The sequence below is a fragment of the Coregonus lavaretus genome (genome assembly GCF_964263955.1).
Source record: "Coregonus lavaretus genome assembly, contig: SUPER_35_unloc_2, whole genome shotgun sequence".
Classification (NCBI taxonomy): Eukaryota; Metazoa; Chordata; class Actinopteri; order Salmoniformes; family Salmonidae; genus Coregonus; species Coregonus lavaretus.
The window spans coordinates 3,966,691-3,982,350 of record NW_028167180.1 but is presented as its reverse complement, the minus strand read 5'-3'; the positions used below and the strand labels follow the sequence as shown (position 1 = coordinate 3,982,350).

At 42.3% G+C, this 15,660-nt stretch overlaps 1 protein-coding gene across 1 annotated transcript; it reads right to left on the bottom strand.

Annotated features, from left to right (window-relative positions):
• Window positions 1–10,598: 10,598 nt before the first annotated feature.
• LOC311110110 (up-regulator of cell proliferation-like) lies at window positions 10,599–15,284 on the bottom strand (the record flags this gene model as incomplete). The annotated part of the gene is made up of 1 exon (XM_084188681.1): window positions 10,599–15,284. One exon carries the CDS (start codon window positions 15,282–15,284, stop codon window positions 10,599–10,601), a length of 4,686 nt encoding a protein of 1,561 aa, XP_084044807.1.
• Between the last annotated feature and the right edge of the window lie 376 nt (window positions 15,285–15,660).

Sequence of the window (15,660 nt, the reverse complement as noted above, 5' to 3'; positions counted from 1 at the left end):
ATCTATGGAAAGTGGCCGATTCCGATTCAGGAATTTTTGCCTTTTCCTAAGACTTCTCATTATTTAGTATTCACACTGACCTTATTCAGTCGCCGAATGTGCTCTGCAGGTGTGGCTTCCTTGTGTGTTCTGAATGCATTTCATTCAACCACTGAAAATCCTCCCATTTGCTGGCTAACCGTTTTTCTCGTGGAGTTTTCATTCAATAGGGTTTTCAGCACATTTATCTTAAGACATCCCTTTAAATACGCTGTAACTTTTAGTTAGAAATTTGTCGAGACTCACTAGAATATATAGAGAGAACGGGTTCAGAATATTAGGGATCAATGAAAGAAAGCTGTCTAAATGTATGCATATTTGTCTCCGTTTCAGCACCAATTAATAGATTTAAAAATACTGATTTTGTAGATTATTTAGGTTTCGGAAAGTATTTAGGAATCATAAAAATAAAAATAAAACTGGTTTGAAGAGCCTTTACGCACGAAAGAAAGAAAACGGTGGTTTGAATCATTCTGAAAATTGTCACATTCAGTTCTTCAACCCATGGTAATGTTGGAAGATTAGTGTACATATAATTATAATAGGGAGAACAGTGTACAATAGTAGGCTATACCCTCATCTGTTGCCATATTAACCATGGAACTGTGTGATGACACGGCCAAGTATTGTGCCATGCGTCAGGTTCACACTGTTACAGCTTTGTCTGTTCTCCGCTCCATAACGAGTGACAGTTCATATAAGGAAATCAGTCAATTGAAATGAATTCATTAGGCCCTAATCTATGGATTTCACATGACTGGGCAGGGGCGCAGCCATGGGTGGGCATGGGAGGGCACAGGCCCGCCCACCTGGGAGCCTGGCCAACCCAGTGGGGAGCCAGGCCCAGCCAATCAGAATGAGTTTTTTCCCCACAAAACGGCTTTATTACAGATGTCTCCAGCGATCATAAAAGGTAAAATGGATCCAAAACAAATGTCATTTATATTTACAATTCTCAAACGGATTACTCATTTAGCTCTTATCAAGTTGTACAGTGCATGGAGAATGGTGTTATTTCTATCAGAAAATAATAAAGTAGATGCTTCTTCCACTTGGAACCGGTAGGTTTGCTAGACCTTATTCATGGTTTCCTTGGGCGTAAAGGTGGTGGAATTAAGTCAAGGTCAGAATATTGTGTATCTGTAGACACACCTCTGCCACACCTTCATTTATTCAAGCTCCACCGCAAAGGAATAGTGGGTGAATAGCATGCTATTCTCATGCTTAAGTTCAAGGTAAGAATACGCATAGAGAGAAGTGCATTAAAAGGGAATTACGTTCCATTAACAAGCTCTTAACTCAGGTCAGAATCATTAAACCTATGTAGATTAAAATACATCTCTGTTTTATACTTGATCTAATATTAACATGGAATCTAGAAGGACAAGACAAGTCTCTGTTTTATACTTGATCTAATATTAACATGGAATCTATGTCACGATCGTCGAATACAGAGGACCAAGGCGCAGCGTGGAATGTGAACATACTTTTATTTTTAATGATCACACGAACAAAACAACAAACGATACGAAACGTGAAGTCCTACGGTTACACAAACCAAACGGAACAAGATCCCACAAACACTGTGGAAAACAGGCTGCCTAAGTATGGTTCCCAATCAGAGACAACAAGCAACAGCTGATTCACGTTGCCTCTGAGAACCACACTGGCCAACATAGAAACAAATGAGCTAGATAAACAACCTAGAATACAAAACACATAGAAACAACACACCCTGGCTCAACATAACAGAGTCCCAGAGCCAGGGCATGACAGTACCCCCACCCCAAAGGCGCGGACTGCGACCGCTCCAAACATACACCGAACAGGGGAGGGCCGGGTGGGCATTCCTCCTCGGAAGCGGTTCCGGCTCCGGGCTTGACGCCCACCCTCCAACAAACCCCCCCATAGCGCCCCTGGTCCGCTCTGGCCCTGCTGGCTAGATCTGGACTGGACATCGGTGGAGCGGATCGCTCAGGCTCCGATGTGGAGCAGCTAACCGGTACCTGACCAGGCACCGGTGACCCAGGCACGGGCTGTGCCGGACTGACGATGCGCACCACAGGCTTGGTGCGGGGAGCAGGAACGGGCCGGACTGGGCTGACGATGCGCACCACAGGCTTGGTGCGGGGAGCAGGAACAGGCCGAGCCGGGCTTGCGACGCGCACCCTAGGCTTGGTGCGGGGAGCAGGAACAGGCCGGCCCAGGCTGACGACGCGCACCCCTGGCTTGGTGCGGGGAGCAGGAACGGGCCGGACCAGGCTGACGACGCGCACAACAGGCTTGGTGCGGGAAGCAGGAACGGGCCGGACTGGGCTGACGATGCGCACAACAGGCTTGGTGCGGGGAGCAGGAACAGGCCAAGCCTGGCTGGCGACGCGCATCACAGGCTTGGTGCGAGGGACAGGAACAGGCCGGACCGCACTGGGAACACACACCACTGGCCTTACATGGGGATCAGGAACGGGCCGGACCGGACTGGCTACACGCCTCAGTACCTCTCGCCGTGCCTCTACATCTTCCTTCCCTCTACTCGCCAATGGCTCCCGTAACTCGGTGGCCTTCTCACCTCGTCCACTGACTCGCCCCTTATCTGCCTCCAGCAGCCCCGTCGTCCACGGTGTGAGCCCCCCCCTAAAAATTTTCTGGCCGTCTCTCCTCCCCGTGGGCCAGGCCTCCATGGCTCTCGCCAGACTCTCGCTCCTCTGCTCCCAAGTCCAACTTCTCTCCTCCTCCCGCGGCTTGACCCAGTCGAGGTTGATATCCTTTAGAGCCCTCTCTGGCGTTGGCTTCTGGACACGCTGCTTGACCCAGTCGATGTTGATATCCTTTAGAGCCTTCTCTGGCGTTGGCTCCTGGACACGCTGCTTGGTCCAGTTATGGTGGGATCTTCTGTCACGATCGTCGAATACAGAGGACCAAGGCGCAGCGTGGAATGCGAACATACTTTTATTTTTAATGATCACACGAACAAAACAACAAACGATACGACACGTGAAGTCCTACGGTTACACAAACCAAACGGAACAAGATCCCACAAACACTGTGGAAAACAGGCTGCCTAAGTATGGTTCCCAATCAGAGACAACAAGCAACAGCTGATTCACGTTGCCTCTGATTGAGAACCACACTGGCCAACATAGAAACAAATGAGCTGGATAAACAACCTAGAATACAAAACACATAGAAACAACACACCCTGGCTCAACATAACAGAGTCCCAGAGCCAGGGCGTGACAATCTAGAAGGACAAGACAACTCTCTGTTTTATACTTGATCTAATATTAATATGGAATCTAGAAGGACAAGACACCTCTCTGTTTTATACTTGATCTAATATTAACATGGAATCTAGAAGGACAAGACACCTCTCTGGTGACAAAATCACAATGTATGAAAAGCAAAACAAAAAGACTTGCCAAACAAAAGGGATTCAAACAAACTGGTTGGGAGGCTACTTTCATATAGCTTCTCTGATCAATAATCACCTGTCAATCATCCACACATTACATTACATTTAAGTCATTTAGCAGACGCTCTTATCCAGAGCGACTTACAGTTAGCACATACATTATTTTATCGAACCCACAACCATGGCGTTGCAAACACCATGCTCTACCAACTGAGCTACATCCCCTGCCGGCCATTCCCTCCCCTACCCTGGACAACGCTGTGCCAATTGTGCGCCGCCCCATGGGTCTCCCGGTCGCGGCCGGCTATGACAGAGCCTGGATTCGAACCAGGATCTCTAGTGGCACAGCTAGCACTGCGATGCAGTGCCTTAGACCACTGCGCCACTCAGGAGACAACAGGGTTGGGGCAACAGGGTTGGGGCAACAGGGTTGGGGTCATTTCCATTTCAAAAAATAAACTGAAATTCCAACTCAACAATGTTGCTCTCAGGCTGTTTATCTGGCAGCTCAATTCTGATTTTTAGCCTAATGGCGAAGGTACACAAAGATGGAGGAATTCAGATATGACGTCATTGTTTGAGAACTATCCACAGACTACTGCGCGCGGCATGGTTCAATGTGCCTATAAAGCAGCACAATCTACTTTTTTGTTTTTCAAATTGCCGCTGTCTTGGACCTAGAAGTGGGATCATGTATACTGTGCTAATGCCAATACAAAAAAAGAGCAATGGAGAGCACTGTACAATACGGCAAACTTAGCAAGTTAGGCGTTTGTGGTAAGTACATGAGGGCTGCCATCTTCATGCACCTTCGCCATTATTGGCAAAAGAGCTGATCTGATTGGTCCAAAGACCAATTATGAAAAAAAAGAATTAGAATTGAGAAAAATTTGATTTTCAGTTTGTTCCCTGAATTGACTTCTAAATCTCTATTGCTTGCTGTTTGGGGTTTTAGGCTGGGTTTCTGTATAAGCACTTTGTGACATCTGCTGATGTAGAAAGGGCTTTATAAATAAATTTGATTTGATTTTGATTTGACATAATGGAATTGACCCCAACCCTGGTGAGAAATCACTCTTCCTTAAAGGCCCAGTCCTCCAAGAACCTGGCCCTGCCTGCTGCTGCCCCCTGGTGGTAGGATGTGGATACCTGGCCCTGCCTGCTGCTGCGCCCTGGTGGTAGGATGTAGATACCTGGCCCTGCCTGCTGCTGCCCCCTGGTGGTAGGATGTAGATACCTGGCCCTGCCTGCTGCTGCCCACTGGTGGTAGGATGTAGATACCTGTCCCTGCCTGCTGCTGCCCCCTGGTGGTAGGATGTAGATACCTGTCCCTGCCTGCTGCTGCCCCCTAGTGGTAGGATGTGGATACCTGTCCCTGCCTGCTGCTGCTCCCTAGTGGTAGGATGTGGATACCTGGCCCTGCCTGCTGCTGCCCCCTAGTGGTAGGTTGTGAGTAGTGGAAATAGACTGGTTTTGTCTCCATAATCTCTCCCTCCTGAAGTGTGGACTTCTTCACTACTCTCCTCAAATGTAAAAGCATTGGGTTGGTGTAGGCATGGAGGGAGTTTCTATATACCCGTCATTTCCTTTCAAATCCATGAAGGGAAGTGAACAAGTGCACATTACAGGAGAAAGGAGATATTATTTGGATGCAACCTGTTTCCCTGGCATAATCCACTTATCTACCTTCCTAACATCATATCACTGTATCCCAAAATGATTTGGATAGAACGTGATTGGATGTGGCAGGAAAAAATTGTTTGAAGGTAGTTCTGTTTTGAACGTTGTTCATTAAATGTGTGATATTTTCCTTGTCCCAAATGACAGGTATTTATCCATGGCTTGAGCAGGGAAGTCTGGATAGAACTTCATGACAGCCATACAAAGGAAGTTTGTTAGTGGGTTGATGGGACACCTTACTATTTCATGACAGATATACAGAGGGAGTTTGTGAGTGGGATGATGGGAGACCCCGTACTACTTCATGATAGATATACAGAGGGAGTTTCTGAGTGGGATGATGGGAGACCTCACTACTTCATGACAGATATACAGAGTGAGTTTCTGAGTGGGATGATGGGAGACCCCGTACTACTTCATGATAGATATACAGAGGGAGTTTGTTAGTGGCATGATGGGACACCTCACTACTTCATGATAGATATACAGAGGGAGTTTGTGAGTGGGTTGATGGGACACCTCACTACTTCATGATAGATATACAGAGGGAGTTTGGGAGTGGGTTGATGGGACACCTCACTACTTCATGATAGATATACAGAGGGAGTTTGTTAGTGGGTTGATGGGACACCTCACTACTTCATGATAGATATACAGAGGGAGTTTGGGAGTGGGTTGATGGGACACCTCACTACTTCATGATAGATATACAGAGGGAGTTTGTTAGTGGGTTGATGGGACACCTCACTACTTCATGATAGATATACAGAGGGAGTTTGGGAGTGGGTTGATGGGACACCCCTTACTACTCTATCTTATTGAGTTGTGTTGGATATCCATATAAAGTTTGAAGCAGTTTTAGTTTTTATTTGTAATTAAACTGACATTATATCAGACATTATTATGGAGTCCAGTGAACTAAATATACAGTAGAAGTTATCAGGTCTTATATTAGCAGTGAAGAATACATACCATTATGTAATGTATTGTAGTGAATTTGGGGGCTAACCCCTCATCCAGCGACTGTCAACCCAAGAGATATGAAACCTGCTAGGTTGCTAGGTGTTGGGTTAAGGTCACTACAGTATTACCTCAGTATAGACCAGGTTATGAGGTTGCTAGGTGTTGAGTTAAGGTCACTACAGTATTACCTCAGTATAGACCAGGGTATGGTGTTGCTAGGTGTTGGGTTAAGGTCACTACAGTATAAACTCAGTATAGACCAGGTTATGATGTTGCTAGGTGTTGGGTTAAGGTCACTACAGTATAAACTCAGTATAGACCAGGTTATGATGTTGCTAGGTGTTGGGTTAAGGTCACTACAGTATAAACTCAGTATAGACCAGGTTATGAGGTTGCTAGGTGTTGGGTTAAGGTCACTACAGTATAAACTCAGTATAGACCAGGTTATGGTGTTGCTAGGTGTTGGGTTAAGGTCACTACAGTATAAACTCAGTATAGACCAGGTTATGCTGTTGCTAGGTGTTGGGTTAAGGTCACTACAGTATAAACTCAGTATAGACCAGGTTATGAGGTTGCTAGGTGTTGAGTTAAGGTCACTACAGTATAAACTCAGTATAGACCAGGTTATGAGGTTGCTAGGTGTTGGGTTAAGGTCACTACAGTATAAACTTAGTATAGACCAGGTTATGATGTTGCTAGGTGTTGGGTTAAGGTCACTACAGTATAAACTCAGTATAGACCAGGTTATGATGTTGCTAGGTGTTGGGTTAAGGTCACTACAGTATTAACTCAGTATAGACCAGGTTATGATGTTGCTAGGTGTTGGGTTAAGGTCACTACAGTATAAACTCAGTATAGACCAGGTTATGATGTTGCTAGGTGTTGGGTTAAGGTCACTACAGTATAAACTCAGTATAGACCAGGTTATGGTGTTGCTAGGTGTTGGGTTAAGGTCACTACAGTATAAACTCAGTATAGACCAGGTTATGATGTTGCTAGGTGTTGGGTTAAGGTCACTACAGTATAAACTCAGTATAGACCAGGTTATGGTGTTGCTAGGTGTTGGGTTAAGGTCACTACAGTATAAACTCAGTATAGACCAGGTTATGATGTTGCTAGGTGTTGTGTTTAGGTCACAATCTGATCAATGTTTAATTAAACCGGTCTTGCTGTCTGTGTAACATGTCTATGGCAAAATACGGAACAGAACACTAGAGTGTGATTCAGGAAGGATTCTGGAATGTTAAAAGATTCAATCATTTTGAATGTTATATCGTATTCGTGTATCTCTGAGCAATTTTCACCAGATAACTGACCTGTTATAAATGAGTAGTGTAGATGTCAGAACACTATACCATCACCAGATAACTGACCTGTTATAGTAGTGTAGATGACAGAACACTATACCATCACCAGATAACTGACCTGTTATAGTAGTGTAGATGTCAGAACACTATACCATCACCAGATAACTGACCTGTTATAGTAGTGTAGATGTCAGAACACTATACTATCACCAGATAACTGACATGTTATAGTAGTGTAGATGTCAGAACACTATACTATCACCAGATAACTGACCTGTTATAGTAGTGTAGATGTCAGAACACTATACTATCACCAGATTACTGACCTGTTATAGTAGTGTAGATGTCAGAACACTATACTATCACCAGATAACTGACCTGTTATAGTAGTGTAGATGTCAGAACACTATACTATCATCAGATAACTGACCTGTTATAGTAGTGATGTCAGAACACTATGCCATCACAAGATAACTGACCTGTTATAGTTGTGTAGATGTCAGAACACTATACTATCACCAGATAACTGACCTGTTATAGTAGTGTAGATGTCAGAACACTATACTATCACCAGATAACTGACCTGTTATAGTAGTGTAGATGTCAGAACACTATACCATCACCAGATAACTGACCTGTTATAGTAGTATAGATGTTAGAAGAACTGGAGAACAAGGATGGTGTTGAACCTAGTTATCTGTGTGATCACCAGACATATGATGCTCTCTGGTGTTGTGATGAAACAAAGGTGTGGGTGAATTTATTCTGCCACTGTCTTCTTATTGTCTCGTCTTTAGTCCTATATATCATGGTGTCAAGGCATATGAACTAACAGGTTATAGAGCAAACAACGCAATTATCACAACACATAGGTTTTAATATGGCTTTTTTCTGACTTCCCCAGTGTTTTTACCCACACACCTCTACTGGTGTGATGACTAGTTGTGATTATTAAAGATAATTAAACTAGTAAACAAGTGGTGCAGATGCTGTTTGGTTGTTTTTCAATAATCCCAAATTAAATTGAAGATTAAATATTGAATTGTGATGAGACAACTCAAAGAATCTATGACAGGTTCTCCAGGTCCAATTTTATTTTAATACACCATGGTGGAAGGGTTGCACTTCAACAAACACCTTGAAAATGTCTACATGTCTTTTATGTTGCCAACTCACACACAATTGGTAACCCCAAAACCCCCCATACATTTGATTGGTTGACATGGGGAGGTTCCTCGGCCATCACTACAACCGATAATTAGAGTTGACAGGTGAAAACCACTTATCCAAATATGGCATAAACATTTATATCAGACAGATAACATGGTACTAAGAGTGCTGACATGGTACTTAAAAATACATGGTTCGATCTGGTCAACAACTCAACTTTCAGAATGTCTTGGTCAGTGTATTCACTGGTCTAGAATGAGCAGCTAAAGGAATTTCTCTGTCAGCTTGGCTGCGGCCGTTTTAAGTGTGGTTTCTGATTTCTGAACAGGAGTGAGGATTCCAATACAGTATAAACATTCTAACGATTCACACAGTGTATGCATATAATATATAGAATATACTGGATAAATATATTGGATATATATTGGATTAGAATAATTGAGAATATATATAGGTTCAAATGTTGGTCTTCAAAACTATAGAACCAAGGACTACTTATTTTATTCAACACACAACACTACCCTTATACACTTTGGCTCTTTCTCAGTTGTCTGAAAAACGGTTCTCTCCTTGACTTATCTGCCAATCAGATCAGATTCAGGGGAGGAGACAAGGAGTGAAGGGATTTTTAAGCAATTGGTCTGTTTACATTTCCACAGATTACATACCAACACCACCATCTAGTGGTCAATTCTGTTTTTTTATTAACAGGGGCTGAACGTATCAAGCGTCTCAGAGCAAGAGCGCTAATTTAGGATATGTTTAGCCTTTTAGATCACATTGAATGAGACTACGTGGACAGGGTTTGCCTGGTCCTAGATCAGCACTTCACTCTTAGATACTTGATACACACATTGTGTGCCTTTAGTTGTCTCCAGCTGATTAAAATGGTATACAACAGATTCCAAGTGAACCAAATAATGATTTTCAATCAAATAATGTTTTGTTAATTGTATTCATCATTTGCATTATTTCACAATATGTCTGTAAACTATGTGTTCAGTGCAGAAAAAAATATAACAATATCAACTATTGGCTGAAAAGTAATTCCCTCAATCTCACATTATTATCACCACACTTGTTGTCATGAACTACAAAAATGTAATCATCAATAGCAAAAATGTAATCATCTTTAACAACAAAAATGCAATTATCATCAACAAAAAGAAAATCATCATCATCAACAACAACAAACATAAAATCATCATAAAATCATTGTTATCAACATCATTAAAAATAAAATCATCATTGAATAGATTGACGCTGGGAAATACCTTCAAAACTGGCCACGTCATTGGACAAATCACTATTAAGGTGTGGTCCAAAAAAAACATTTTAAATCTACTTAGTAAGTAATCATTTTTGATTAAGTAAATTGTTGAAAGTATAATCAATGTGAAACAAGAAATGCATTTTGTTCACAATTAAAATAAAAACAAAAAACAACTGTTTCCCACTGAACCATGCAGTCCCTTCTAAATCATTAAACTGTGATTAAGGCATATGAAACCATAGGTTAGATGGTAATTAAATGACAGAAATATATTTTTTATAATTGAAACTAAATGAACAATGTCAGACTAGCTCCTTATTTACCTGTGTATTGTGTTTATTTATGGACATTATCAAGTAAAACACTGAATCTGTTAGTTAACATGTTGGTGTTCACCTTTACTTTTCTTATTTGTAGGATTTCTGAATTTGCTTACATCTACATCTATTAGAAAATGTTATTCCTTTCGCATCAAATTCAAAGTGTTAGCTATGTATTTCATTATGGAACATCAGATCTGTAAATTGCTAAGACGTCAAATATTTATGAATGCATATAGATTAAATATGTTTTTCCAAGCTGCATTTGTTCTTTTTCAAAATTGCATTGGGTATTGGCAGAACTGCACATTATTTCAAAAACTTTATTGAGACAACTGGCTCTACATATGTTGATTCTGTGATATGTAATTCCTGGTTGTTAAGTCTATGAAAAGTCAATCATGTTTTTGGTCAACAAGTCATTATATAGGACTTTATTTCATGTTGAATGACATTTTTAAGCTTCTCATTGCATCATCAGGTGTTAATTCCTTCCAGTCCCCTGGGATATCAGCAGGAAGTGCATTTACTTCTTTAGCGATTCTCTCATGGAATGTGGCCATCACATACTTCCAGTAGTCTGACGCCTCCACGCTGGCATCACCAGTTAGGGTCCAGTCAGGGTAATATGTCTGGTAGTCCTTGTAGGGGTGAACCTTTTCTCCAGTCTCAGTGTTGGAGAATGTTGCTTTGCAACTAACCACAAGAGATGAACATATCTCAATTACTAGTTTCTGTGAATAAGTATCCCTATAACCACAGATACCTTGTGAACGGTGAATGGAGGAATGGTGTTTGTTGTGCTCTATCCCCCCTGCTTCACAAGGTACACCACAGAAGGGACATTGCTTCCCACAGCCAAAAAGACTGGTGAACATCTCGTCGTGAGGCTTGAATGGAAGAGATCTGAGTCTCTCTTTGATGTCTTCTCCTATGTCATACGTAGCTGTCAGTGACTGCTCCATTTCTCTCACACACTCTGTGAGGTAGACAGCAAACTGTTTTGTGTCTGCGGTGTTCAGAATCAAGATGGAATCCAGAGCGTCCTTGAGGACCAGCTTCTCTTCAAGGGCGCTGCAGATGTTCTGAATGAATGTCTTGACATCATTTACATGTTTTATGCCAGTAGTTTCACTGATGTTAGAGATTGTGTAAGTGATCATCTTGACCATCTCTGAAAGATGTTTCTTCTCCAATTTCTCCAGACCGCGGTCCTTTGACTGTTGTTGGACAATCTGGTCAAACAGCCAGTCCTTCACAAACCTTTCATAATGACTAATGTACTCTTTATATTTCTCATATTTTCCATCAGCCAGGAGCTGTTTCAAAATGGAGAACTGGAAGGCCGTCCGTGTGCTGTAATCCTCTGACCCTTTACCGATCTTCACTTCATCAACTACATCAGGACCAATCATTTTGGTCACATAGTCCTGTACAGCTGGCTGCAAACAGAGCTTTGTGAAGTCCTCAGCTTTCTTTTGGCACTGGTCTCGGTTATGAAATACGTCTCTGAACTCAGTAAGGTACTTGTTCTTAGACGGTTCCAGACACTTCTTTGGGTCATTTTTATTTTTATTTTTTTCATTGACTTCAATGAAATTATCATGCATCTTCTGAAACTCTCCGGCTGCTCTGCCACAGATGTGTAGCTTCAGAGAAACCTCACATTCCTCATTGATTTTTACATTCTTGTGTTGTTGCAACATTTCATCAATCTTGTTCAGCAGCTCTTTGATATAAGTATCATGGTAATCTGTTTTGCTTTCCACCTTCTGGGTTATCAAGTCCTGACAGTGTGTTATGATGTTACCACACAACTTTTTGAGTTTCTTCCTGTAATGGTCGCTATCCCAGTGCATAACTAAGCCCCCAATTTTCTTCCCTAAACCCCCAGATTCCACAGCAAATTCCTTTTTACCACAATCCACCAGATTGTTTCGAACCACCATTCTATTGACATGCCCACTAATTGTTGATAGATTTCCTCTTAACATAAGGAAGGCATCTTGAGCCACATCTCGTTGTGGGAGTCCTTTGAAGTGTATCTCAGAAAGAGTTTTCTTCCACATGATTTCAAACTCTTTCCTGAGGGCCTCATCTGATAGACCAGATTTTTCCTGTCTACAAATCTGAAGCAATTCTAGTACCTTTTGCTCCATTGTACTTGCCTGAGAGCGCTTGATGTTGTTCAGTTCTGTCATTCCCTCTTTGATTTCAACAGCTCCTTGCAGTTTGTTCTTCACTGTGTTTTCTGTCTCTCGTCTCAGTGTTTTAGCACTACACACAAAATCCTCCTTGTATTTTTCCACCAGATTGACATGGCCATCTTCCTTTTCAAAGTATTTTACTAGATTGTCTTGGATTTTATTTTCTCCCTCTGCAAGCTTCTCAGATGCTTCTCTCAACAAGTCATTTAGCACATCTTTTAAGGACCTCTGGGGATATTGATCTGTCATGACAATATTGGATATTTTAGTTTCAGCACTCACTATCCAGGAATACATCTCCTTCTGGAAGGCCCATTCCCAACCATTGTATGCAGAGCATAATCTGAAGTATGTATCTGCAACCAAGCTGTTTCTGAAACTAAAGATGAATTTCTCAAATTTCACTGCCTTCCACAAGCTTTGTGTCCATTTCAGGAAATGTGTCAAATCATCATTTCTCTGACAGATTCTAAAATCTTTCATCAAGGTCTTCTTGAAGTTGTACACCGCCTCACTGTAGCCAGCATTGACTGGAGCCATAGGGGGAGTCCCATGCCAGAGTCCTGGGATGTAGCAGCTGCTTGTGTCTGGATCATAGTCCATCACGTCAGTGAACTTGGTGATATTCTCCTTCTTCTCCATTATGGTTGCTGCCAGGGTCATTTCATTCAACTGTTCCAACAACTTCTTCCTGTCCCTCATGTTGTTGTCATGAGCAGACATGTCTGACACATTCTGATGCACAAAATGACATACTGGCTTCTTCCCCACTTCCTTCATCCTGATAAAAGCATGAACAACAATCTGTAGAATGTCTTTCATCTCTGTGGAGTTCTCCATGGCAATGTTGATAATCGTGACATCACTGAGTCCTATTACTAGTGTCGCCAATTCATTGTCATGTTCATAGCTATCATCAAGTTGAGCAAGCTCTGGTGATTTCAACCCCTCTGTGTCGATGACCATGATGAAGTCACATTTCAGCTCCTCCTTGAGTTCTTTGTTGACTTTAATCAGTAGCATGAAAGCCCCTCTGGTGCATCTTCCACTGCTGACAGCAAACTGGACCCCAAACATGGTGTTGAGGAGAGTGGACTTCCCAGTGCTTTGGACCCCTAAAACTGTGACCACCCGGATCTTGCTGTTGGATTGGACAAGAGTATGAAGCTGAGTCAGTACAGCTGATATCCATTTCAGAGGGATATTTGATGCATCTCCATCCACAAGCTCAATGGGGAAACCATCCAACAGCATCTGAGCACACAATCCAGGTAGATGCTCCATCTGTTTCCTTTGTAGGCTACTTTCAGGGAGGGAGCAGGAAGCTTCATATAACTGGCCCAACTCACGAAGAAAGTGTTCAAGACCTAATGAACAGTCAGATAATTGCTTATCCAAATGTTTAATGTCGTCTTTTTTCTCCGGAGAATATTGGCAAAGATCTTTGTACTGGTCCCGCAAACCAGACAGGTTCTGACGTGACAGATTGTCCAGATTTATGCGCATCCATTTGAGGAAATAGGATCGCTCAGGTCCTGATCTTGACATTCCTAACATAAAGTTTGCCATTGCATCTGACATGTCAAATGTATGTTGTTTCTCTCTCAGCTCTTCCTCCTTTCTTTTCAGAGAGCTCTTGTAGTGTTCAATGTTTTGATCCCCTTGTTTTCTCAGCCTACATCTCTCTTTCTCCAACTGGGAAAGCTCTTTCCAGATTTGCCCTTGTAAGGGTAGCTGTTTGTCTTTGAATTTAATTGTGTCTTTGATGTTAATGGTGATTTCATCTGCCATCTTCCTGGCACTCTGACACTCATTACTGTCTTCATCAACCAGAATCTTACTCTGACGAGCCACGTCAGCCATGTTTTCAATTGTCAATCGGTTTGTACTTTTTTCCACGATGTCACCCACCGAGGACTGAAGGGTCTTGACAAATTCTTCATCATTCTGCTTCTTCTTCACAATCACGTTTCTGTCTTTGATCCTGCAGTTTGTGATCATTTTTTTCAATGTGTCTACTCTGAATGTTTTTCTTTGAGAGTTGACGACCAGAAATAACTCTGCCTTTGTGTCTTTGGTTTTCAACAACTTGAGATCTGTCTTTAAATCATCAGTGAAAATGTAAACTGCAGCTGATGTTTGACACAGAAAGGAGAACTGTTTTTCAAAGGACCTGATGTCTCCTCTGAGATTGGCAACAGCCACAGGCTTAGTGAACATGTCTATGTTTCTGTTCCCACATGGAAAGTACCAGCTGATTTCAACTAGACCATCTGAGATTTGCCGAGAGACATCACCACATTCCATATCATGATGAACAAATGTATCATGGTACTGTTGAGGGTTACTAAGCAACTTGTTCAAAATCTGAGACTTGGACAAGCTGCTCTCTCCTAGCCTAACAAAAGACACCATGGGAATATCAGAGAGAACTATTCTCTCTTCCACGAAAGCATTTGTGGCCGTTTGGGAAGAGGGTCTAAACTTCCTCACGATGTCCCTCAAGGCCCACAGCATCAAAGTGCTTTGTTCTGTGTCACAGTTTGGCAGCAGGAGAGGAACAGCAAACTGACACATGGACATTTTCTGGACCATCTCCTGCTGCAGGAAACTATCTGAGCACAGAAACAGGGCTGTAATCAGGTCCAGTGGATTAATGACATTGCTGGTATCAGAGTCAGTGTCCAGGTTGTCTACTCCATAATATGGAACTTCCTGGTCAGTGGACATACATTTGACACTCCTAGCATTTACATTTGCCATCATTAATTTCTTAAGGAAGGCCCCTGGAAGTGACTGCATAGTGGTAAGTGGTTCATCTGATGTAGTATTATCATTTATCTCAAGGACAGTACTTAACGTCAGCTTGTTTTCATAATGATCTTCTAGTCCAACCTTTGACAACAGCTCCATGAAACAAGATCCTGTTTAATAGAAATAAAAAAGCTGCCATGATTACAAATACCCTTTTCCACAGCGATTAGCAGAATAGTACACCAACAGGTGTTTTACACAGTATTTAGAGCAGGGATGGGCAACTTTAGGTGGGGGCCACAAAAAAATCACAACTCATCATGAGGGGTCACAGTTGCTCGTAGGTTGCCCATCCCTGATTTAGAGTAAAGTTCAGTAAAGTAAGCCGAGTCAGACCAACACCTTGACACAATGAGTCACAGGAATTCAGGCATGTATGTAACACAGAATTAATTTAAGGGAGGTATAGTGAGATAAGATATGGTAAGGCAATTGCCTGTGGGGCGGCAGGTGGGGCGGCAGGTAGCTTAGTGGT